At 38.4% G+C, this 27,000-nt stretch overlaps 1 protein-coding gene across 1 annotated transcript; it reads left to right on the forward strand.

Moving 5' to 3' along the window:
- TSPAN3 (tetraspanin 3) lies at nucleotides 1-27,000 on the forward strand. Its single transcript, XM_032417245.1, has 7 exons — nucleotides 1-251; nucleotides 13,537-13,728; nucleotides 13,951-14,025; nucleotides 17,910-18,011; nucleotides 18,927-19,079; nucleotides 19,340-19,423; nucleotides 26,100-27,000. The coding sequence occupies exons 1-7, from the start codon at nucleotides 189-191 to the stop codon at nucleotides 26,190-26,192; spliced, it is 762 nt and encodes a 253-aa protein (XP_032273136.1). The 5' UTR covers nucleotides 1-188; the 3' UTR covers nucleotides 26,193-27,000.

The following is a 27,000-nucleotide window of genomic DNA, read 5'->3' on the forward strand; positions in this document are numbered from 1 at the left end:
GGCTCTGCGGCGGCTGCGCGAAGAAGCGAGGTGCTTGCTGGGGCCGGGGCTGCGCGACGGCACCGGGGGCTGCGGTGAGCGCCGCGCAGGCCGTGCAGTTCCCAGTGGAGAGGCGCCGCCGCCATTGCCGCCTCGCTCGGTGAGCGCATCCCGCTCGCCGAGCAGGGCCCCAGCGGGCCGCCGGCACCATGGGTCAATGCGGCATCACCTCCTCCAAGACCGTGCTGGTGTTTCTCAACCTCATCTTCTGGGTGAGCGGGGCCGACGGGCGGGGAAGGGCGAGGGGCCGGCGGCGCGGCCCAGGGGAGGCCTCGACTGAGGCGCTAGATGTGCCCGGCGCTGTGGGGGCAGCGGTGACGAGCTCGGCGGCGACGGGGCCCTGCGGCGGAGGCCTCTTCGCGAAGTCCCTCTCGGGCTGGGATGGAGGGCGGTGAAGGGAAGCCCCCGGCGGCCTCCGCGCTGGAGCTTGAGTCCTCGGCCGGCTGGCTCCGCGCCAGGGGCTCCGGGCCGTGAGGCTGGGCCACCTCCCCCGGCCCTCCCGCTGGAACAGCCTGCTCGACCGAGAGCTCTCACTGCAGATTCTTTCAGGACCTCAGGCTCGAAATAGGATATTCCCCAAAGGGTCAGGCTCTGCTTTCTTTGTCAGGGCCCGGAGTCCCCACAGCTCCAGGGGCCGCCCCGAGGCGTGTGAGCAAACGGTGCCGGTCCGCGGGGACGCTAGCGACTCTGGGCTGAGGGATTTTGACTTACAGCTCTTTGTGTGTGGAGAACTGGTTAGCTGGTTACCAGCCCAGAAAACTGAAAGGTTTCAACTTGATAAGCCAAATAATTCTTTGCCCAAGAAAATCGGTATATTTGTTTTGGTCACTGGGCGTGAGTAACCTGAGATCATAAACCCTGGTTAAATAGAATTCAGATGTCAAAAAGATTTTGAAAGCAATGAGTTCACTTTCAACAAAAGGTGGCTTATGAATTTTTTTGGACACGCCCCCAAAGAAAGGGGTGTTTATAACCACTTCATCGCAGTTCAGGTTCTTATCTTATCAGGGACTTTTGTAATAACCGGTATTGTTCCTATCACTCTCCACCCTCTAGTCCATCTGGACCTTGCACCTTGATAAATCTTATTAAGCATTTCTTCCCTCACATCATTTTATTTAAAAAACACCCCCCCCCCCCCCCCCCCCCCCCCGCCAAATCTTCAGCAGTACAATAAGGTTCAACCTCTTGGTATTGCCGCTGAAGTCTTCAGTCACCTTTCCTTCCTCATAACTGGCCACGTTCTCAAACACTTGCTGTCCAGTCCCCAGACACTCCTTGAACGTTCCCACTTCCATACTTTTGTATGTCCCCTTTCAGCTTCTCCTTCTCACACACATACCTCATTTGGAAAGAATCCTTGCCTTCTTACATCCCCCCACCTCAACAAAGGATGAAACTTTGTTTCATGTTCAGAACTTTTCATGATCTGACTGCTGTAGCATAAAAGGATAATTACATATAATAAGGCACTACACACAAATATTGCCATAGAGTCTTTTAGGGTATTTATGGTGTGATGGAAAGGGTCCTGATAGTACCTGTTCAAAATCACCCACGTGACATTGGGGTTTCTATGACCTCTTCCAATTAGAGCAGTGTTTCTCATACTTTAATTTGAGTTACAAACCTTTTTAAAAGGTAAGAGAATTTTTCAGGGATCTTCAAATGAGAGACACTCTATTAGATGATAAGGTACTTAGGCAGAGACTTGGCTTTGTACCCTTTACAGTTTCTTGGGATTTTTATGGACATAGCTATTTGATTTTGAAAAATAAACTATCAAGTGAATTCTAGACTATTCAGTCTCAGGGACTGGAATTGTTGTTAATGTAACAAAATATTTAAAATACAGGAACCATTTTCTTTAAATAATTAAACTTTTTGGGGTGCCTGCGTGGCTCATTTGGTTAAGCATCCAATTCTTGATTTGGCTCAGGTCATGATCTCAGGGTCCCGAGATTGAGCCCTGAGCCCCTGAGCCCCGAGCCCCAGCTCTCACTCAGTGGGGAGTTGCTTGGGATTCTCTTCCACTCACATGCACTTTCTCTCTCAAACAAATCTTTAAAAAAAAATTAAAAATAATTAAATTTTCATTTCCTCTAAAATATCAGTTAATTCGAAGTGAATGCTCACGAATCTTTAGAAATGTCTTTAGAAATAAGTGTATGTACTACTGGTACTTCTGTAAAGAAAGGTTAGATTGAACTTCAGTTGTGCTTTCCTGGTGGGTTATTGCCAAGACTAAAGTCATACTGTGTAGTAAAAATATCCTTTTTCTAGGTTAGTAGGATAGTAAAGCTTTTGTGAACTGTGATAAGTTAAGCAGACATGCAAGGGGGAGAATGTGGCTTAGAGCAGGATTAGTGGAACATAACTAATGAGGAAACAGTATTAGATGTGTCTCCCACTAAACGATTAGTTTAAGGACAGACAGTTGGAATCTGATGATGCTGGTAATGATAACTAACATTTGAGTGCTTATTACATACAGTCAAGGTGCTGAGCACTTTACAATGAGTGTCCTGATAGCAACCCCACCTGGCAGTAAATATTCTTACGCATATTTTACAGATGAGGGCATTAAGATTTACTGAGGTGAAGTTGCACACCCAAGGTGTGGCAGAGTCTGCCTTCAGACCCAGGTTGTCTGATACTCTAGAGCCTGTGATGTTAGAGCAAAGTGTGATTTTTTTAAAAGATTTGGAAGGGGGAAGGAACTCATTAGCCGAGTTAGAGTCACTTTCTCTAAACCATACTAATTTTAACCTTGGTTAGAGCCTGTACCATCATTTAAACTACACTGACTTGTCAGTTTAAAAAATTAGGTCATCATGAGGAAATACATACAACAGATGTTAACTGGTTCTCTCTGAGAATTTGTAGTGCATTCTTCAGTTCTAGTAAGTGTATTCTTATATAGTGGCCCCTCCCTCCTTTTAATGCCTTAACACACACACACACACACACACACACACACACACACACACACGGAAGAATAAACATTCCCTGCATAGAGCATATCAAAAGTTTACCTAGGTCCCCTTGGGCAACTTTGTAAAGACTTTATAGTTCTGTAGCACTGGTTCTTCACTATCAGATGGTAATGGCTGATTGTGGATAACGGCTAGCTGTGGATTAATTGCTTTGGCAAGATCTTTATACCTTTTAATATCTTGATAATCCTGTTTTAGTTGGCAGTTTGTTCAGTGAGCTGTGGAAATAGGTATGTACCTGAAATACTTAGGCTTGGCACCAAATGACCTGACAGTCAAAATTGTTAATGTTGACTTGGTCTTTTGGACAGTGCAGTCTAAGAAAGTTAACTGTGGAAAGGCACAAACTAAAAGGGATAACAATCGTTTCTAAAATCCTGAAGGTTGTCTTCATGGAACTAGAGAGTTCCTTACCAAATTCCAGAATGTTAGGGCTTGTAGCTTGAAAGATAATTTTGGACAAGTGAAATCAGGTAAACAACTTGATTCTCTATTTTTTAAATGTAAATGTATTAGTGCTACACCATGATAATTTATGGAAGACCAGAGTGTTTGAGGTACATGACTAAATGTTGAAGACTAATGGAATAGTCTTCAATTGATAATGAAATATTTCAAGGAAAACTAATGCCTCTTCTATAAACTGCACCTTTGTACCAAGGTCAGAAAGTATTCTTAATTCAGTGGGTCATTTGATCTGACCCATAGGAAGCCTCATCTAAAACAAGTTTAAATCAGTACTTTTTAATTTTCAGGTTTTATTCTGGTAAGTTAGTTTCAGTCAAGTTCCATATTACACAAATTGCCTTTACTTTTTCTACCCTATAAGAAAAAGCCAATTGGCTAGTATTTATTTTGCTGATATGTGTCTTAGGCATTATAGGGACTACAAGACAAAACTTTGTCCATGCTTGTAGAATTTATAATGTGGCATATCTGTTTAGACTTTTGTTTTTCATTTGTGTTGAGAGGCGATAGTAACACTAAAACACTTATGGAGTAGGAAGTACTACAGGAAGGCCAGACACTTTTTAAGTGCCTTTATAAGTAACTTCAAAATGTGGCACCTTCACTAGTCATCATTCACTTATATGTAGTCCCCTATACATACAAATCATATTTGAAAGCCATATATAACCTTTAAGATTTATCTTTAAAAAAAAAAAACTTTTCACGTTATACTTCCATCTGAATATATATAATTAAGGAAAGTTACTTTGTTAAATATAGCACAGATATTTGAGCACTTAGTTTATGCTTATATTATTGATAAAATGATATTGATAAAATGATGGAAAAGCCAGTGAAGATCTTGTTCTTACAGAACTTTCTTTTTAGTGGAGCGAGCAAGCAAAAATGAGAAAAATATCAGATAGTGATGTGATTATGCAGACAATTAAAACATGGTGCTATCATAGAGTGAGTGAATGGCTGCCTAGGTTGGCAAAGAAGCCTTCCCTGAAGAGGTAAAATGTAATCTGGACTATAAGGAGGAGTGGATTTGGGGGTGATGAAGGCATTTAAGGCAGGGAGCAGCCTGGAGGCCTAATGGCAAAAATATACTTGGTATATTCAAATTGCCAAAAAGGAGATTTAACTATATGTTCATGCTTTTGTTTAAAAAAAATTTATAATGACATATTTCAAGGAAAACTTCTTGTCAGAAATCTCCTTACACGTATTTTGTGTTCTCCAGCACTTCTTATACATTTGAGCTGCGGATGTGATACTTTTAAACTGGAACTTTCATCAGACATCCTGGAATTCACTTCTCTATTTCCTGTATTTCTATCATCATGAATGACTACTCTGACAAAGACTATGTCATCAGAACACACCTTCAGCTAACAGATTTTTTTTTCCATACTTGTTTTTCAGTTCACCAAAAGAAAAGCTAACTGTCAGTAAGCAAGTCATGGTACATTAATAGGAGACCTATTTCTTACCTTGTCTTTGGCAGTTAAGAAATTGAATATTTCCAGTCTTACTTCACTTACAGTCATCTGTCCACTGATCAAGTGCCTTGTGGCTCTGAGTAATTGTTGACTGAAAGAACTCAGCATTGGGAACTTGGAAGCAGTCAGATGACCAAATGCAGGAATGCTCTCTTTAGTTGGAATTTAATGAATAGGTTGTTTCTTAGATTTTTAGAATATTTATCGTGCATTGAAATATTTTCATGGATTTTATTCCGTAAGATCCAGTTCAGGTTAGGATTTTTGCAGAAAACATATTCCATAAAATTTATACTTGCACCAGACAGGTATACCCTAAGAATCATTCACTCATAAATGCTTGTTGAGTATCTATGCTTTACTTGTTTCTGAGAAATACAACAAAAAACAAAAAGACAGTCCCTGTTCTCTAACAGCCCATGGAGTGAGGGAGCAGTTAGGCAAAATCATCTAATACCTGATTGAATTTAATTTCTAGGTGCACCTTCCTCCTTCTCTCCCCGTCAGATAAAACTCATGGACAGTCTCAATTCTGCCTTTATCTCTGCTCCTTCACCTACTTTAATAGTTTGGTAGAATCAGTAGATGAGAAAAATTACTTGTGTTTATATATTTGTTTTTAATTTACTAAAGGTGGTCTGTAGGAAATGCCAAGATATTGTATCTTACACTGTTACTGCTACTGATTAAATACATAACACCAAGGATGGACAAACTATGAAGTTTATGCATCTCAGGCTCCTGTATTAATAACGGATTCTTTTTATAGTCAGAGTAGGTTATGGGGACAGAAGGTCTCAGGAAAAAAATGCATGTTTAAATTCCATGCTTCTCCGATGACCCTTGGAGCCCTACAATCGGAAAATAGCCAGTTTCCATGCTGTTAAAATAATCTGATATCTGGCAATTGGTTCATCTCCAGTTTCGTTGCCACCCGAACTTTTGGGTCTTTCAGCTGGTAGGTATAAATTGGATTAGATGAACATCTTTGTTAAACTAGATAAACAATGGCATAAAAAAACTGAATACAGAAAAAAAAGTGAAAATAGGGCATAATTGAGGAACATGACCTCTGGTATATCATCAAAATAATAGCGGTATAAAAGGATGAAGGTATTTCCTCTTTAGGAATAATGACAGTAATGCAGTGATGTAGATAATGATGGAAGAAGTGGCTTATTGTCAAAACTTTGCAACCCTAAGTAGGGATTTGTTCTTTTTTTGTCTCCTTGAAAGGTGACGTTTATGTGGTGGTGGTTGGGGGAGGAAGGATAATGTGTATTGAAAGAATCAGAATTGTGTTAGATAATCAGAAAACATCTGAAGATGAGTCAAAGGCAGGTAGACCAGAGAAAAGTGATAAACGGGAGATTGGCAGAGGTGCCTAAAGTATTTGGCTCTTTTATGTTGGTGGTTAAGGGCAGATACAGGAATTCATTTGTGAGAGAACAACAAAGTCTCAATTTAGATATAATTTTAAATATTTTGGGACGCCTGGGTGGCTCAGTCAGTTAAGCGTCTGGCTTTGGCTCAGGCCATGATCTCAGGGTCCTGGGATCAAGTCCCACATCGGGCTCCTCCCTCTGCCTGCTGCTCCCCCTGCTTGTGCTCGCTCGCTCTCTGACAAATAAATAAAATCATAAAAAAATATATAAATATTTTACTTTTCTGATTATGCAAATAATATATTTGCTTTTTTAAGAAGATACTAAAAACTATTTTAAGAAAACAGACTGGGGCACCTGGCTGGCTCAGTCGGTTAAATGTCTGCCTTCGGCTCTGGTCATGATCCCAGCATCCTGGGATCGAGCCCCACATCCCGCATCAGGCTCCCTCCTCAGTGGGGCGCCTGCTTCTCCCTCCCTCTGCCTGCCTGTCTGCCTACTTGTGATCTCTCTCTGTCAAATAAATAAAATCTTTAAAAAAAAAAAAAAAAGAAAAACTAATATCACCATAATTCCACATGCAGAGACAAATGATATTTTAGTGTGTATTTTAATGTCTGTATATGATATATGCTTTTCCCTTAGCACATCACATTATTTATTATTATTATTATGCTTTAACAAAATATTTAAAAGCTATAATGCCAAGTATACCTCTGGATGCCAGGTTTTTTTTCTTTTCTTTTCTTTTATTATGTTAATCACCATACAATACATCATTAGTTTTTGATGTGGTGATCCATGATCCACTGTTTTCGTATAACACCCAGTGCTCCATGCAGTACGCGCCCTCCTTAATACCCATCACTGGGCTAACCCATCCCCCCACCCCCCTTCCCTCTAAAACCCTCAGTTTGTTTCTCAGAGTCCATAGTCTCTCATGGTTCATCTCTCCCTCCAATTCCCCCCCCCTTCATTTTTCTCTTCCTTCTCCTAATGTCCTCCATGCTATTCCTTATGTTCCACAAATAAGTGAAACCATATGATAATTGACTTTCTCTGCTTGACTTACTTCACTTAGCATACTCTCCTCCAGTCCCATCCATGTTGATGTGAAAGTTGGGTACTCATCCTTTCTGATGGCTGAGTAATATTCCTTTGTATATATGGACCATATCTTCTTTATCCATTCATCTGTTGAAGGGCATCTCGGCTCTTTCCACAGTTTGGCTATTGTGGACATTGCTGCTATGAACATTGGGGTGCATATGGCCCTTCTTGTCACTACATCTGTGTCTTTGGGGTAAATACCCAGGAGTGCAATTGCTGGATCATAGGGTAGCTCTATATTTAATTTTTTGAGACCCTCAACACTGTTTTCCAAAGTGGCTGTCCCAACTTGCATTCCCACCAACAGTGTAAGAGGGTTCCCCTTTCTCCACAACCTCTCCAACATTTGTTGTTTCTTGCCCTCTCAATTTGTGCCATTCTAACTCTGGTGTAAGGTGGTATCTCAGTGTGGTTTTGATTTTAATTTCCCTGATGGCTAATGATGATGAACATTTTTTCAGGTGTCTGTTAGCCATTTGTATGTCTTCTTCAGAGAAGTGTCTGTTCATGTCTTCAGGTTTTTTTCTTTTGTTTTTGCTATAATTTTGTTACAATATTATAACATTTTGATGAACATACCTTCCATACAAATTCTTTGTTTCCATCTGACTTATTTTCTTAAGGATAGATTCCTAGAAGTGGAATTAATAGGTGTGAAAGCATAAATATTGAGGCCAGTATTTGTTGCCAGATTGCTTTCCAAAAAGATTATTCTGTATTAATCTGTACTTCAGCCTGAGGGTTCTTTTCTCTGTACCCTCACACATATTTGAATACAGCTTGGCTCTCTTTCTTTTCTTTTCTTTTTTTTTTTTTTTAAGATTTTATTTATTTGCGAGAGAGAGTAAGAGAAAGCACGAGCAGGGGGAGGGGCAGAGAGAGAAGCAGACTCCCCACTGAGCAGGGAGCCTCACTGCAGGGCTCTGATCCCAGGACCCTGGGATCATGACCTGAGCTGAAGGCAGACGCTTAACCGACTGAGCCACCCAGGCGCCCTGCTTGGCTTTCTTATTGACCAATTTGTTAGGTAGAAAATGATATAATTATTTTCATAGCTTCAGAAAATCTTGGTAAGAGTAGATTTAATTTCTGAAAGAAGATTTGAAATCTTTGGAATAGTCTTTTTTTTTTCTTGAAAGTTGATAAGAAAGTGAATGAAATATATAGCATTGGGCTTGGGAAAGGAGTAATTGTGTTTAATGATATGAGGTATTTTATCAGAGTAAGAGTTGAAACAAAGCATGTTTGGACTAGAGAATATTTGTAGAATGCTACAAGAAATTTTAAGGTGATTTTTAAGACACTTGTAATGGCACAAAGGTGGAGTTTGGGGAAGCTTTCAGAAATACACTAGGTAGAATTACCAGTGGATTCCTTGCAGGAGAGAAGTGTGGTACATAAAAAGCTAGTATGAGTGTACAGGAAACTGAATTAAATGTTAAAAGATGTACATAAGATGGATTTCTGCTGGTATTTTTATCCTCTGCTTTCTTTTTGAAATCTGCTTTCTTACAAAGTCTAGAGTACACAGTGTTTTTCACCTTGCCTTTTCTTGACTGTTTTTTCTCCCAACATTCCAATCACTTTTACTTTACTAATTGATTCTTTGAGGCAAAAATTAGTCTGAAGGAGCAGTTCACGCAGGTGGGTAAGAACTTGTCAAACATTGTGATTTTAGCTGAATGATCTCACATGGTCTCTTATCTTTACACTGTCTTGGTTCTTGCCAGTTCTGGACATGAATCGATGACTATACCAGTGTAAGAAAATCACTTCTCTTCTTCTTTGCTTTATCTTCACCTAAATGTTCTATGGGATGCTTTCACCTTCACATTTCTAAACTTCCATGTAGGTACACTTTTCACGACAGAGCTATTTTATTCCCTAGCTTGTAACAAGTCTGTTTAGTTTTTGATAGTGCCACATTCCCTTGTCAAGTTTCACTGTGGATGATGTGCACCCTTTTGTTTCATATTCCTTCTTCCTTAGGAAATTAAAGAATTTAGTAGTTTTGTGGATTTCAGCATTTTATCAGCTATTTCTTTCACAGAAGTTTTGAAAAATAGAAACAGAACAAAACAAAAAACCCAACTATAGTTTTCTATAGTTTATAGTTTCTAAACTATAGAAAAAGCAATCTTATGTGAGAATGAAATGTTTTACTTTAAAAGAGACTTTACATTTGTGTGTATATAGTAGAAGGGTAAAAGGGTAAAATGAATATCGTACTTCTGGAACTTTGCTTCCAAAATTTGATAGCAAGATAGCTTTAGTTTTCAGAGAACAGCTTGGTATGGAAAAGCACTGGCTCTCCTAAAATTTTAAAATTCTGTGGCTTAATTTGGGGCATGAGTTTTTTTAAAAGATAAGGAAGAATAGTTTTTAAAAAATTATTCTTTTGGTAGTTTCAGCCCTCAGCCTTTCCTTTGAATTTCCTTTCATGTCTTTGTAAAAAGGATGAATATTTTTAGTATACTGTCCTGGCACAAATCCTTCTTTTAGGCTGAGTTTTTTTTCAGCGGTGACTAAAGCAGTGCAGTGCAGTGCAGTTGCTTCCAAGTTCTCCATTTCATCTCCTCTTCTGTGGCACCTCCTCCCCCTCTGCAGCTGCTTTGTTGGCAAAGCCCAGATCCTTTGATAGATCTCAATCCCATCATGACCCTTCAAAAGCAGGATTTAACCCAGTTCACCTTTTAGCCTTTCTAATAGCCGTAATTCCTATATTAAACATCTGTATGACGACTCTGCAAACTAGTTCGGAATTACTTATAATTTCCTCTCTGTTTACCATACAGCTCTACCTATGTTCTTAATACTGGTGGTTAGATGTCTTTGAAGAAGTTGCTTATTGTTTTTAGGCCTTCAGCTATTGTTAGGACACCTCCATATTTTCAAAGAAACTGATGTCCTTTCATAAGTTGTTTATTATGCAACTTAAGATATAAGCACTGTATACAGATATCAAGAGAAAATTTTGAAGTTGTCTTCAATTTAGGAAACAAGCCTCTGTTCACGAGTAATTTGATTTATATACTCACCAGCAATCAGCGCAGTTTCTGCTTTGGTGTGTGCAGCTAGTAAGTTGTTTCCCACTATGTGTTCAAATCCAGAGCTCATGTTATGTTCTCAACTCTGCTGTGTGAATTGGATGTTGACTGGTTTGCAGCCTCGGAAAAGATAACTGCTTTCAAGTCAATTAGAAAAAAATAGGCAGCCTTACAGGTGGCATCTCCTGCTAGCCTTCCATTGCATTTGTTACACGTCTGGTCACATCTGCTATTGGTTTGTTTTTCTGCTTCCTCAGAGTCTCCCTTTCAGTTGAGTGCTTCAGTCTGGGTGAAGGGTGGCACCACTGGAAGTATTTCCCTTGGCCCATTCCCAGGCAATACCAATTGTGAGTCTCTTTAGATGGAAAGCTCATCATTTTGTATTTAAAATGCAAGTACTTCAGTGTCTATTCTTCAGATTAATTGAATACATATCTTTTCCAGTTTTATCTTGTTTTCATTCAAATTTCTGTAGGCTAAAATTTCATTTATTAGAAGCTCAGAAATGGAGTTTAATTAAGCCTTTTAAGAAATAAAAATTACCTTTTAGAGTAAGAAAAGCTAAGAATCCAAAGAATAGAAAGATGACTAATGAAGACAAACTGGACAAAATTTGATTGATTCATATTTAGGATTTCTTCTAATTCAGTTGAAGACTGAAGGTATTTACTTTAGCAAAATATGTGTGTGTACATACACGTGTGTGTTTATCACACACATATAGTAAAAAGTAGTATTGGGGTGCTTGGGTGGCTCAGTCATTTGAGCATCCCACTCTTGATTTCGGCCCAGCTCATGATCTTGGGGCGGTGAGATGGAGCCCTGAGTCCCTGCTCAGTGGGGAGTCTGCTTGGGATTCTCTCCCTCTGCTCTTCCCCTGCTTGCAAGTGTGTGCACTCTTTCTCAATAAATAAATCTTTTAAAAAAAGAAAAAGAAAAAGTAGTATTTGGTAAGAATGTTAAGTAGTCTGTGTACTTTTGTAATTAATGCACCCAAATTATTAAGCTATTTTTCTTCTTTTCCCTTTTCTATACCTGCCTTCATCCCATAATAATATACCCTCTAAGTAAGTATGTCAGTGAACTCTGAGAACTTTTGAACAGGCATAGTTGCTATAAGTTCAGCATTTATAAACTAAAAATCTATTCCAGATGTGATGGCCATCAGGAATTTAGTAAACCGGATTAAGTTACCAAATCATGTTTGAATAGTGAACTAAAAACTATAAACATTAGACCGAAAAGGGAAAAAAACAAAAACTAAAGCTTATGATAGAAATGGGGGGGCTGCGATTTCAGTGGAAAGGATGAGATGAATTATACTCAATAAATTTTGATTGATTGTGCCAAACACCATTCTGGGTGCTGGGTGGTGATACAGGGCTAAAAGACAGACGGGCAAAATTTGTGCCCTAAAGGTATGCTGAGACATGTATAGTTACTACAGTTGTGTGTGTGTACTGAGACATATATAAGTTGCGGCAGTTGTAATAAATGCTCTCTTGAGCCAGGTGATGTGGGAGTGGATAAAGGGCACCTAATCCAGCCTGAGAAAGTCAAGAATCTGCATCTTAATGGACAACAAGGAGTCCTCAGGCAGGTGTGGAGAGGGCATTCCAAAGAGCACAGCAGAGAGTAAAGAAGTGAGAGAATATGTGTGCATTTGGGTATAACAGTTTTCTCTTAGGGTGTATGTAATGGAATCTGAGGTGAGGTGCAGGGAGCAGCAGCTTTGTTCATCAGGGGCCTTATTTTGCTTCATTCTGAATTTAACCAAGCTGATTGATGTCTTGATCTGGTTTGCCCAAACTAAATGTGTCCCATAGACTTAAGAAGTAAACTGCGTGTTTACGTTGAAAGAGTTCATGAATTTCTAATATCATTGTGGAGGCTGTTTTCTAGTTTGGAGATTAATGATTTATGTGTTAAATTTTAAAGGACAGTGAAACCATTCTTTTCCTGTGAAAGTCTCAAAGTGTTCTACAAATGGTAACTCATTACACCAAATGTTTTAACACTTAGCCTCACACTGCATTTGATCATTCACATTATAAGCAGGTGACATTAGGCTGTCAGCACAATGATAGCAAAATGACAAGGATAGAGGGAAGGAGAATGCATGTAAAACTCTGCAGCTGGAGAATGGTGTCTGGAGCAGAGCCGAAATAAGGCAGATCTCTGTTCCATGACTTTCTGCATTCACCTTCCCTTTAGGTGCTCTAAAACCTTGTTATTCAAAATGTAGTCCAAGAACCAGCAGCATCAGCATCACCTGGGAATTTGGAAATGCAGAGTCTCAGGCCCCAATCCCAGACCTACTGAATCAGAGTCTGCAGTTTAATAAGGTCCTCACGTGATTCCTGTTCACCTTGGAGTTTGAGAAGTACCATTCTAAAGAATAAATCTAAGGGTTTGCAAAGTTCTTTAGTTAACTCAGCCTTCTGGCTTAGGACAGTAAGTTTTTTGAAAATGGATATCAAGGTTACTAGCTATTATTCTATTTTCTTTTTCCAAGTGGGTGGATAAAGATTAGAAATGCAGATTCTGGAATTAGATTGCCTGGATTCAAATCCTGGCTCTGCCACTTGTACATAACTAGTACATAATTTCTTCATTCGTTGAGGGCAACTACAATGAGCAAAGGCGTACCCCACCACCCCACTGATCTGTGGTAGACCTGTAGTTGAGTTGCAAATAAGCCTTTGTTGTGTGTTTGGGGGCGGGAGAGTTCGTTTTTGTCATTATTTATTGGATTCATGGTTTCTTGATCTTAACCATCCGTTATTGAAAAGAAGGTAGCATTTGGGAAACTTTTCATCGTTAGTAAAGAAATGTTCTTACTAATGAATAATAGACTTTTCAGCTTCACTGTAAAAAAAGTATTTAAGTAGATTTAAAAGTGATGGCAAATCTCATTAAATTATAACCTACTAAGAAATAGTAGGAACATTTTACTAACAGAGCTTAAAGATTTTTACCAGTGCTCTGATCTTGTTTTCTACAGGGGGCAGCTGGAATTTTATGCTATGTGGGAGCCTATGTCTTTATCACTTATGATGACTATGACCACTTCTTTGAAGATGTGTATACTCTCATCCCTGCAGTAGTGATCATAGCTGTAGGAGCCCTGCTTTTCATTATCGGCCTAATTGGCTGCTGCGCCACAATCCGAGAAAGCCGCTGTGGACTGGCCACGGTAAGTTACCACTTTACTGACTGCATGTGTCATCATCGTATGTGAGAGTATTTCGTTTGTGTTACTGGCTTCAATCAACCATGAAATTCCATAGACTCTTTGGCTCTTATGATTGAAACAGAATTAGCGCTTGTCTTCTAGCAGTTATCTCAGGTAACTTATATCAAGACAATATTTAGAGCAGTTTGTATTTAATTTTTGACACTGTTTTCTTCCTTACAGTTTGTCATCATCCTTCTCTTGGTTTTTGTCACAGAAGTTGTTGTAGTGGTTTTGGGATACGTTTACAGAGCAAAGGTATGTTGTCTACTGTAATTTGTATGTTTTAAAAGGCAGCCTAAGTGTTTCAAGTGAAATAGAACAAATTCATTTTATCAGAGTAAACATTTTCTTTTGCTTTACTTCAGTTTAGTCACTACTTTAAAAATCTAAAGTTAATTAGAAATTGCACAGAGAACAGAATGGTGGTTGCCATTCGTGGGGGTTGGGTGAAATGGGTGAGGGGAGTCAAAAGGTACAAACTTCCAGTTATAAGGTAAATAAGTCATGGAGATATAATGTACAGCATGGCAACTAAAGTTAGTAATACTGTAATGTATGTTTGAAAGTTGCTAAGGGAGTAGATCTTAAAAGTTCTCTCATCACAATAAAAAAATTTTATAATTATATATGGTGAAGGAATTAGTTAGACTTCTTATGGTGATCATTTTACCATATAAAAAGTTTAAACCATGCTGAAACTAATATGTTAGATGTCAATCTTACCTCAATTTAAGAAAACAAAATGCATTTAGTAAACACAAGTCCAGTTTCCTGGCTTAATAAAGAGTACATACCAGAGAACTGAGCTTTTGTTTTATGTTTAAGAATACGGCAACAGGGGCGCTTGGGTGGCTCAGTCGTTAAGCGTCTACCTTTGGCTCAGGTCATGATCCCAGGGTCCTGGGATTGAGTCCCACATCCCGGCTCAGTGGGGAGCCTGCTTCTCTCTCCCTCTACTCCTCTCCCTGCTTGTGCGTGCGCTCTCCCTCTCTCTCGCTCTGCTCTCTCTCAAGTAAATAAAAGAATCTTAAAAAAAAAAAAAATACTGCAACATTTCAGGCTCTTTCTGAACACTTATTTCCACTGAAGGTACCTATGTAGGCATCTAAGATTGTGTTTAATGTGGTTTCTGATCTCAGGAAGTCTCCTGAAAGCTTAATTGGTTATTTCAATTTTTATGTACTTTTCTACTACAGTAATTTTTTTCTACAATGTATTGTGTGCTGTGTCAGTTGGAGTCTTGTGAGAAGCACATGCAAAGATGGTATTCAGTGTACATGGATTATGTTAGAGGAAAGGTCTGTGAGAGAACATGGGGAGGGAACCAGGACTGGCTGAGAGCTATCAGGCCTTATGCAAGTGTAATCCCAAGTACTTGTTAGTGTAATTATGTAGTTAATTAAATACTGACTAAGTATAAGAAAAAAATGAGTATATGAAAAAAAGGAAATGAATAATTTGAATAATTTGAAGAGACTTGGTAAAAACAAGTAGTTACTAAAACATTTTTGATCAAATCAGATATGGGTATGATCACTATTATAGGTTTAGGGGAAATTTATTAATATTTAGTAGATTCTACACTTTGATTATGTTGCAATGTCTCCACAGTTTAAAGAAACCAAACTGAAAGTCACTGTCCATGTATTGAGGGTGTGATTTGTGCAGAACAAATGATAAAGAGCTCTAATCAGTGGATCTTATGCAAAGACAAGACAGGCTTGCATCTTAAGATCAGTATGAAATATACATTTCTGTGCTTTAAGCTAAATGAAAATGTTTACTTTTTAAAAAGTCTGTGACTTTCTCAGTTAACTAACCAACTACTCCTGACCATGGGAGGCTTCTCCCATTTGTTAAATACAGTATAACTGCATTTGCCGCTGATTTTTACATGTGGGGTAATAATGAAAAACACAAGATATTCTCTGGATTGAGAGAGTATGTGAAAGTCAATTTAGGTCATGGTTAGGTCCTTTCATTCCACAAATATTTGTTAGGAATGGTTTTAGAACTTTGTCAAAATCATAGATGGGCTGCTTGGATTTCAAACTATATTTGACAAACATATATATTTGGGTACCATATATCTACCCAGCTCACCCAGTTGACCTTTGAACAACACAGGGGTTTTATATGTGTAAGTTAATTAATATATGACATAAATCTCTGGAACTCAAAGGGTAGAGATCAGCCAAAGGGTTTACCTACTGTCCCATATATTCTCTACCCAAGACATGCTAGAGAATATTCAGCTATCACCTGCATTTAATTTCAGCTGTCAGCTGAAGGAAAAATTTGTTTAAAATTTGATTCATCCAGGCCCACCTCTAACCTCAGGCTATTTCATGTGGTTGATTTGTTCATGCAGAATTTCCAGCTAACCCTTAACTAAACTTTTATAGGCACACCCTAGTGACTGTTCCACATGGAGGAGAGGTTATAGCCCTTTGTAAAATCCTTCTGGAACTTAAATTAGAGGCTGTTGTAATATCTGATCACAATTCACTTTCCTCATTTGAGGCAGGATAATAGAAACATTAAACCAACAAGCAAGTAATTTCTGAACAAGATAGTTTTCTCTTTTTTTCTCCTTGTTGAATTCTGCTACAGTGTATCTTCTAAAGATCTAGCCTGGGGACTCTGAACTCCTTAAGGGCGAGGCAGTCATCTTTGTCCAGCAGTGGCAAGGTGCCTGGCACAATAAATATTATGAATTGGTCGATCGATTGAATGAAAAAAAATTACTTGTCAAGACTTCTAGTCTTATTTAATATATCAAAGTGTTCTACTGTTCTAATTTGTAAGTATTTAACTTTCTTTTCCTCAGAATGAGCTGCAGATGAATAGTTGGTCTGAGAAGTTTGTTCAGATTTCCTCAGTGCATAAATTCCCTGTATGGGAGGGGGGACATAAAAAGTTTTCTGATTTCTGTTTTAGAGGAACTAAATTGAGGACTTCATTTTCCTTTGCTTCTTTAAAAAAAAAAAAATACCTTGGTTTTGGACATAGAAAAAGATGACTGTGGGTTGAGATCCTACCATCTATGCCCGTCCTGAGGAACGAGGGGTCCTGCTAACTTGAACACCAAGACAGCCATTGCCAGCCACTCCCTTCTTGCCCCCTTTCCTCTTTCTTAGTCACTTCCTCTTCTTTTCTTTCACCTTTCTTGCTATTTTGCCTGTTTTTGCTTTCCACCTACAGTACTGTTTAAGGCTAAACAGTCTGCCTTTAATTAATTAATTGGAGTATAACTTTAAAGCTATGATAAAGACATAATAGAAGTATTCTTACTGTAATTTACAGTTTTAAATCAAAGGCATAATATGCCAATTTAACATTCAAACCATTGATACATAAGGTACCAGGCAGCTATGCCCCAAAAAGGAATGCATTGAATTATGCCCCTACTGGTTACCAACTTTATAGTTGTATCACATAACTGGTATAATTACTAAGTAGGTCTAATCATCTTAGAAGGGTAAGGAGAATCTGGTACAAGCAAATTTTACTAAATGACATTTTCTTGCCACTTTAGTGATTGACAGCAGTAAGTTATGAAGAGTTTATTTCCTGTCTCCTCATTCACACAACATTGAACTGTACTTTTTTCATAAAGGACCACTTTTAAGGACTGATTTTTTTTTTACCTGCGATTACCTTTGTATATTTGGCCAAATCTAAACATTGAATAATTCCAAATTCCATTTGGAAAGCATGTTGGTACTTGTTCCAAAAGTGGGGGGTTTTTAAGTTCTTTTATTTTTACCTCCTTTAGGAAATGAAAATTAGCAGGTCCAACCCACTAAAAGTTTATTGGAAATGGAAGGCAGTTCATTTATAATTTACAATATCTGTCTCAGGGTTCAGCTTCTTTCTCCCTCTTGAATAGATTGTTAATCTGCCATCTTGCACACAATCTTCTCTTTGAATGCTTTTAATCTGTGTGATGTAATATGTCTGAATTTTCATCTGAATCTCTGTGGAGACAGGAAGGGAGAAAATTTTTTTTCTAAAAGAAATTCCCAGAGATATCTGGCAATTTGCCATACATGTCATTTAGGTAGTTTAGCTGGAGCCTTGACAGATGTTAATTTTACCTGTATTATTAAGGGACTGAATTCTTTGTTTTGATTCAGGTGGAAAATGAGGTTGATCGCAGCATTCAGAAAGTGTATAAGACCTACAATGGAACCAACCCTGATGCTGCTAGCCGGGCTATTGATTATGTACAGAGACAGGTGAGCTCTCTTGAGATGAATTTCTTTTTGAGGGCCAGTCACTGTTGCATCAACCTTAAACAAACTCTATTACTATGTAAATTAGACATGTATTTTCATAGCCATGGCTAGCTTCATGATGTGTGTAATATTTTTACCTTCACCCTTGAAAAGTTTTTTCCACTGTCACCTAATCAAAGCCAGATAAGAAGCATTTGACTTTTTACCAAAAAATAATTAGCCAGGAAGGTGATAATGGAAGAGAGGTATGGTCACAGGAAAGGTGGGAGCCTCGAGGGACTTCAGAGGAGGTAAGAGGTCTTTCATATGCCTTTAGAAAGCAAGACCAGAAAAGATAGCATTGGGGAAAAAAAAAAAAAGGACAATTTGAAATACGTGACGGTAGAGAGAGAATAGTATAGTACCCATAAACCTACCCCAAAATTGTCAGTTTTTTGTCAGTCTTATTTCATCTTACCCCACATATCTTTTGCTAATTATCTTAAAGCAAATCCCAGACATTTCAGAGAAAATATTTGAAGCACATTGTCATTGGAAATAATATTTAACTCAGAACCAGATTTTTAACATGTAAGATATGAAGATTTTTCTTAGCTATAAATTACCCTTGCGGGTAAGGTGCTTTTCGTGTGGAGGTTCTAAAATTACTAGTCGTATGTGGCTATTTAAATTAACATTTAAAATTCAGTTCCTTAGTCATCCTAGCCACATTGTAAGTGCTCATTCGCCTCAGGTGGCTAGTGGCTAACATGTTCAACATGGAGACAGAACATTTCAATCATTGCAGAAAGTTTTATCGGACCTCACTGGTCTAGAGTAGCTTAAAGCTCTGCAGTGCACAGAATTCTAAAGTTCAATACAGATATATGTGTCCTCTGAGGACTAATATTTCTCTTCTCTTCCCCTCCCCACTAGCTGCATTGTTGTGGAATTCACAACTATTCAGACTGGGAAAGCACAGACTGGTTCAAAGAAACCAAAAACCAGAGTGTCCCTCTCAGCTGCTGCAGAGAGACCGCCAGCAGCTGTAATGGTAGTCTGGCCCACCCCTCTGACCTCTATGCTGAGGTAAATCTGGTTTCTTGGCCAAAACTTGTATCTAGCTTGATAACCTGTTTTTCTCTGTGAATTGTCTTTACCTAGAACTTTTCTATACTCTTTTGCTTGTCTTTAATGCTGTTTTATGTTATTGTAAATTCTTTTTAAATGCATTGTCTCTCCCTCTTTGGGTTTCTGTTATTTCCATTTCTGCCACTGAGTAATAATATTTGACCTTGCAGCTTTCACTTTTAAAAAAGACTTCTAATGAGGATGACTGTGTGTTTCAGGGATGTGAGGCTCTAGTTGTGAAGAAGCTACAAGAAATCATGATGCACGTTATCTGGGCGGCGCTGGCGTTTGCAGCTATTCAGGTAAGCGCAGCTAGCTGAGGCGTTGTTATCTGAGTGTGCTGATTCTCTGGTGTCAGCCGTGAATGGTTTTAATCATTAAGTGCAGTTAAAACTTTGTGTATATAGATAACTTGGAAGTGATTGAGGAACAGACCACCAGTTTCCAACATCTTCCATTTCCTGTCTCTAGACCTAGACCCAAAATGGTTCCAAGAAACCAGAGATCAGGCTGTGGGGACTGTGTTTGAGGGGACTCTGCTTTATATTCTTGACTTGAGTAGTGAGTGGCCTGTTCAAAATACATACTGTTCCCAGTCCCATTGTATTCTTGGGAGGTATTTTAATAGAACTTCACAGAATTTTTAACAGTTGTACTGCTTTATTTCACTTTGGAAATGGAAAGCTTTTTTTCAATCTTTTTGTACTGTTTCTTCTTCTGGCTCTTATTTTTCTGTCCTCAGGGGTTTTCTATGTCTATATATGTAAATCAAGAACTGGTACTACAGCACTAGTCTCTTAAACTGATAGAAGCAGTTTCATTGCTTTACAGAAAAGACCAGGTGAAAACTGAGGTTCTAACCTATTCTGTATTTGTGGACTTAGTTTTTTCAGACTGACAGCCATCAAGGAGTCCGTGTCATCACTTGGCACCTCTGCAAGTGTACCATGCCATTTTGGGTAGCTGAGGGGACTTGTTTTCCCAACTCCTACCCGTGAAAACAGTCTTTTTCCTACCTAATAATGGCATGCACAGAGTAGCTGGTGATTGTTTAATTACCTCTCACTTTATCTACTCCTTCCTCCCTCCCTCACCTGAAAACAAATAAGAAAGACAGCTATTTTTCTGCTCAGTACACCTACATTGCTAGTTTCTCGGGAATATACAATATATCTTGGGGATTATGTTAGAGGAATCTTAACCTGAGAATAGCCAGTTGTTTGGAATGATTGAGAATCCTTTGTGTCAGATCTAGTTCTCAGAGTGTTCTTTTGGTAGTTCTTGAAATATGCTTCAGGCCTAGAGAATCTATTTTAAGAAAGTGTAGGTATCTTTTAACTGTTAGATAAAACCAATGTAATTGCTAGTTTAAGTGTAAATTGCTTGGATTGCCTGCTCTCTGTATATTTGAACAAAAGCTAGTGTATTTAATGGGAAATGCCTTTTAAAATGGCAAAAAGGTGATTGTTTACTTTGCTGGTATGCAAACAGCCCTGAAATGATTCATTAAAAAGCCTAGTTCTTTATTTGCTATGGTCTCTGCCCTTCTAAGCATTTACTTTGTGGCTCAGCATAGCAGTAATATGTTGATCAGGAGGCATGTATTTCATATTTTGATTGTCTGTGCAAACACATGCATTTAGCTAAAAATAATGAAACATAAGGGAGGTCTTTTTTCCCAAGTGAAATCCTGGTCTCTGCATTCTTAATGATTTTATTTGTGTTAATAAATCAGCACATACCAGCATGCAGCAAAAAAGCTTTGAAACTGTAAGGTGCTTGTGATCATGAAATATGCAGCATGTCTAAAGAACACTGATGAAAATCGTTGCTTTAGCTATGTCCCTCATCTAGTTACGCTTATTAACCAGGCAGATATTGCTTCATTAAATATTTTTCAGTGGGGGCTAATAAATATTTTAACTAGTCTCTTAATTTATGTATGCCTTCTCATATGCATTTTATACTTAAATCACCCTGATTTAGGTAATGGCTGATAAAGATTTGATGTGTTCAGTTCAGCAAAACTCAGGAAAGGATTCAGAGTTTTCAGACTCAAAACCTAGTGGTTTTGAAAATTTAAAAACTTTGGTTTTAAGGGAAAAAACATACATTTGAAATAATGAAAGAATTTTCCCTAATGTTTTCTTTTTTAAAAGAGTACCTGTTAATGTTCTGAACTTTTGATACTCAAAATCTGATTTAGATCGGTGCCCTCGGTGTGGAAAACCTGAGCAAAGGCAAAAACAGCTCAAAGATCAGTGATCTCTTGTGCTTGTATGCCCATCCTGATAGAGAAAGAGCTAGAAGGACACTTGGAGAGTCTCTAATCCCTGTTTCCTTTGGTTTAAAGGCCATGAAAATGAGGGGGCAGGGGGACAAAGATAGTATGACTAATGACCATCAGTGAAGCTTGAACCCTGGCCTCTTGTACTCTGCCTCCAATTACAAAGTGAAGAATTAAGGTTCTCAAAAGATTAAATTCTTCAATTCTGTTATGAAACCAGACAGTTAATTGGCATTTCAGCTTAAGAAAATACACAATGTGATAGCATTGAAATATCATTGGCACTTTCCTTCAGGTTCTAAAGTGGGGAAGCTCTAAGAGCTGTCATAGGAAGTATGGTTTTAAATAATGGTAGGGGCACCTGGCTGGCTCAGTTGGAAGAGCATGTGACTCTTGATCTTGGGGTTGTGAGTTTGAGCCCCATGTTAGGTGCAGAGATTTCTTAAATTAAAACTTTAAAAAATAATGTTAAAGATTGAAAGATGATTTTTGGTAGTGTTGTATCAAAACTGAAGCATTGTCTTTTTTGAATTTGAGTGTGATTTATGGCACTGTTAAGCTACATTTTATTGAAGTTCTAAGGCATAAGGTGAATTTAAGAAAAAAATTTTTTTTTAAGATTTTATTTATTTGACAGAGAGCTAGAGAGCATAAGCATGGGGAGCACAAGCCAGAGGGAGAGGGAGAAGCAGGCTCCCCGCTGAGCAGGGAGCCTGATGTGGGGGCTCAATCCCAGGACCCTGGGGTCATGACCTGAGCCCAAGGCAGACGCTTAACTGCTTAACCGGTTGAGCCACCCAGGCGCCCTGAAGAATTTTTCTCATAAACCTAATTGACGAATAGAAGGCTCTAGTTCACGTGTTAGCCATCTGTAGGTCCTACGGGCCAAATCTAGCCCACTACCTCTTTTTGTGTTAGCCACACTCAATTATATATTATCTGTGACTGCTTTTGTGTTACAGTGACAGAGTTGCATGGTTGTGACAGAGACTGATTTTGTCTCTTGGTTCACAAAACCTAAAATATTTACTATTTGCCCTTTAAGAATACACTTGTTGACCCTTGTTCTAGTCTAGTTAAGTGATCTAAGTTTGAGTAGGACCAAAATGTTCAAGTTAAAAAAAACCCTGAAAAATAGTAGTTAATTGTTACAACAGGATTTTTTAATGTGAGACAAAGATTTTTAAAATTTTGCTACATTCCCTATTTTGTTAGCTTTCGTTTTTAATGATTTTACTTTTAAGTAATCTCCACACCCAACATGGGGCTTGAACCTACAACTTCAAGATCAGGAGTCGCACGTTCCACCAAATGAGCCAGCCAGGCACCTCTTTATTTTGTTAGCTTTTTAAAATCAGCAAGATATTTGACTTCTGTGAGCATAGCCAGCCTCTTAAATTAGCAAATGATCAATTAGGAATTTTATATCTAAAAGATCTGGTCATAATAATAGACAAAAATCTAGGTTTGGATTTGGCAATCTCTTAAGTATCTGCTGTGAGTAAGGCTTTCTGCAAAGACAGTATGGGAGGGGCGCCTGGGTGGCTCAGTCCTTAAGCGTCTGCCTTTGGCTCAGGTCATGATCCCAGGGTTCTGGGATCGAGCCCCGCATTGGGCTCCCTGCTCGGCGGGAAGCCTGCTTCTCCCTCTCCCCCTCCCCCTGCTTGTGTTCCCCCTCTCGCTGTGTCTCTCTCTGTCAAATAAATAAAATCTTTAAAAAAATAAAATTAAAAAATTAAAAAAAAAAAGACAGTATGGGAAAAATGGGAATTATCTGATGTTTTTGGAGTCTCATGAAGTTGGCATGTCCTCAAGATAGAGTGATCAAGAGCAAACTTTCACAGAGGACTGTTTCCCAAAGCCATGTTGCTTTTTTCTGGTCTATATGCCAAGTGTGAAGGAGGTTGAGCCTGCTATTTCCTTCCTGCTTCTTGATTGCCAGATATTCATTAAAATGACTTAAATTACGTTAGTGAATAACACTTCAGATTGGGCCTCCAGATAGTTAAAATCTAGTGGGTTGATTCTGACACACTTTTAAAGAAATATTTCAAGTAATTCTTTAAAAATTTAAATCAAGGCTTGGGAAGATAATTCTTGAATGACTAGGTTTTGTTTTGTGTATCACAACCAGGGTATTGGCACTGATATAATCCACCAGTTTTATTCAGATTTTTCATTTCTATTTGTATATTTGGTTCTGTATAGTTTTATGACCTGGTAGGTTCCTGTATCTACCACCACGATCAAGATACTGAACAGTTCTAACACCACAAGGATTCTACCTAGTACCCTTTTGTAACTAACTGCACCCACCTCCATCCTGTGCCTCCTCCCCCCATACCCTGGCAACCACTAATCTGTTCTCCATTTCTAAAATTTTTGTCATTTCAATATATAAATGGAACCATATGGTGTGTAACCTTTGGTTCCTTCTTATGTCTTACTGTGGCTGCATAGTATTTCATTTTGGGGCATACTTTATAAATTATCTAATCTACATTAATGGGCACTTATATAAGTCTTGCTATTCTAGAAATGCAAGTAGTGAATATCCTCTGTATGCATGTACAAAGTCTATAGCTACGAAGTTGAAGAGTCAGTGGCTTTTTGATAGGTATTTCCACATTTTTCTCAGAAAAGGGTGTTTCCAGTGTGCAGTTTCAAAACCTTGTATAACAATACCTATTTTCCCATAATGCCCCCTACATAGTATATTCTAGAACATTTTAATCCTTGGCAGTCGGTTTTTTTAATCACCACTTGCCTCTCTATTTAGCAATCATTTTTTGCAGTTGCTTGATGTTATATTTAGACTAAGTGCAGATTAGTTCTCATGGCTTGAATATTGCAGGGAAAATTTTTATTGCAAGAAATAACTCTGGAGCTAAAATATTTCCAAGTCTATTGTTGGAAAATTTTAATAATCAGTGAAATTTCAGTATAGCAGAGCTTTGGCAGTGAGCCTGTAGTACTTAGTGATGAGGTTTGGACCGTAAGAAGTTAACGTGCAGAGCTTAATGTTCATAAACAGACTCATTCCCAAGCATGAGTAGGGTTTTATCAAGCTTATTTAATTGTTTTAAAATCGGTACAAGTTGACTTAATTGAAATAAAAGTCAGGAAAAGAAATGATGCTTATTTCAGACCCCATTTGAGAATGCTGACTCCTTCAGTAGAAGTTAACCAACTGAAAGGAATGTGAGGGAAGTGGCATAAGAAGAGAGATTTTTTTTCCAGAAAATCAGTAATTTCTGAGCTTAGCATTTTTATTGCTCAATTTAACATTGCCTGGGAACATAACTGTTTGATTTTATAGCTGTTCTAAGAATATTTTGATGTACAGTGAATGGAAATGTATTTCTGTAGGAATTAGATACAAAACATGTCCAGACCTGGCTAAAGATATTTACTGAATTTTAACAATATCCACTTTTAAAATGTCTTCAAGGTGCTTTGTGCTGTTATTGCACTTAGCAAATATTGATATAATGAAACTGATGGATTTAAGCAGCAAGAATATATCCTGAATGGGTAGAAAGAATATGGGCTAATTGAGGGCAGAAATTGGAGTGTGTGACTTTTATACCATGGAGAATTCAGTTTGAGGACATCCGTATTCTCTGTGTATTGTGTCTCATTAGTAATCTTCCACTTCAGACTTTGAGAGCTTGTTTATGGATCCAGTACATTTTGTTGAAATTGATTGACCCCATATATACAGAAAGCCTTGCCTTTTAAAATCAAATAACTGAGACCTTTCACTGCCAATGAAAAGTTAGAACAGCAAATTAACTTACTCTTATTTAGCTCTTTTGTTACTATTTATATTTTGTAAGAAGCCAGGTCAAAATTCTAGAATCATTTTCTCTTTAATCCAGTTTAATCCTCTTGCTTATTCAAAATAACGTGGCATGACTTTATTACAATTCCAGTTTGCTGCCACAGAAGGATTAGGGCTTATTAAAATGATGAAGGAAGAGTGACCTTTAAAAAATAATGTGTGTGTAATACAGAGCCAAATCTGGATTTCAACAATAGTAAATAATTATGAAAGAGACAAAAACCTTCAAACCATTCTTTTGGCATCAAGATTAGTTTTCCACCATAGGGCTTTTGGGCTATTCATGTACTGAATTTTGTGGATTGTTAGTAAAGCCTGTGTCCCCAAATCCAGATGTCTGAAAAGACCACCAGTAAGTTTCCTTAATACACGTAGTCTTGGTCATTCCACTCCCTAGACCTTTGTTGTCCAGTATGGTAGCCACTAGCCAGTTACATGTGTCCCAAGTTTAATTTACATAAAATAAAAAACATAATTCAGCAGTTGCACTAGCTACATTTCAGGTGCTCAGTAGCCCCATGTGGCTAGTGGCTACCAAGTTTGACAGCTCAGTTTGATAGAATGTTTCTATCATTGCAGAAAGTTCTTTTTTAGAGCACTGTTGTTGATTGAGAGTGGGGATGGCAGGAGGAGAGTCTTGTGTTTCTGCTTTTCACATATTGTTCTCAGGTGTGAGACAGGGAAACTAAAGTTGGTTCCTAAAAAGTTAATGTATTCATTAGAAATTACTTCTGTTCCTGTTGTTATTGCGGAACTTTGAAACGGCTCCATTGCCAACCAAGAAATACACACTTGCTATGAGAGAGCCTTCAGCCTTCTTTTTTCCCCTGTTGTTTTCTTCCCACAGCTGCTGGGCATGTTGTGTGCATGCATCGTATTGTGCAGAAGGAGTAGAGATCCTGCTTATGAGCTCCTCATCACCGGCGGAACCTATGCATAGTAGAAAATGCAAGCCTGAGCTTTTTTTAGTCTTGTTGTTCTGATTTGGAAGGTGAATTGAGCAGGTCTACTTCATTAGCGGCCTGGGTTCATTTAGTTAAAGCACACAGGTGTTGGACAAAGCAGCTTGGCTCTTCATGTGCCCACCTACTTCCCTACCCACCCAGGATTTTCTATTCCTCTAGTCTAGCTGACTCTCCATGTCCCTAAGTTTTTAAGTATGGCAGTATATGTTCTCATTTCAGAACCATTTGCAGGTTGCATAGTGTGGGAGAACCAAAGGAGGGCCTGGGCCTGCTTCTGTGACCTCCATGCAGTAACAGGGCTGCTGCCAGAGTATCACTGGGCCCTTTCAGTCTTCATGATGGAGAACTCGGGGCCAAAGGTTTTTGGGGGGAGGGGGAGGAAGCCAGCTGCGGTTAAAGTTAACACCAGATGGTGCCCCTCATCAGTGTCCTTTTAAAAAAACATATACTGTAGTCCAATAAGATAGCAACTGTATAAAATTGCTAAAATAGATTTTAGAATCATACAGCGTGTCTCTTGGTTCATCTTCAAAATCAGACTGGTTTTTGAAACTAGCAGTTTTTAATCAAAGCTGGCTTTATAGGAGGAGTATAATGTATGCACTACTGTTTTAAAACAATTAGTGTGAGTGTGTGTGTGTTTTTGTATGATTGAGCCCATTCATTGTAAGTCTAAACTCGTTAGGATTAATGTACCCATGTAGACTAGCAAAATAGTATGTAGATGTGATCTCAGTTGTAAATAGAAAAATCTAATTCAATAAACTCTGTATCACCCCTCAA

The sequence above is a fragment of the Phoca vitulina genome, unplaced genomic scaffold (genome assembly GCF_004348235.1).
Source record: "Phoca vitulina isolate PV1807 unplaced genomic scaffold, GSC_HSeal_1.0 scaffold20, whole genome shotgun sequence".
NCBI classification, from domain to species: domain Eukaryota; kingdom Metazoa; phylum Chordata; class Mammalia; order Carnivora; family Phocidae; genus Phoca; species Phoca vitulina.

Excerpts from the sequence above, each read along its gene's own strand:
- TSPAN3 (XM_032417245.1), top strand. The coding sequence starts at position 189 with ATGGGTCAATGCGGCATCACCTCCTCCAAGACCGTGCTGGTGTTTCTC. Across the intron at positions 18,012-18,926 it reads TTGATTATGTACAGAGACAG|CTGCATTGTTGTGGAATTCA; the intron begins GTGAGCTCTCTT and ends CCTCCCCACTAG. Across the intron at positions 19,080-19,339 it reads CCTCTGACCTCTATGCTGAG|GGATGTGAGGCTCTAGTTGT; the intron begins GTAAATCTGGTT and ends TGTGTGTTTCAG.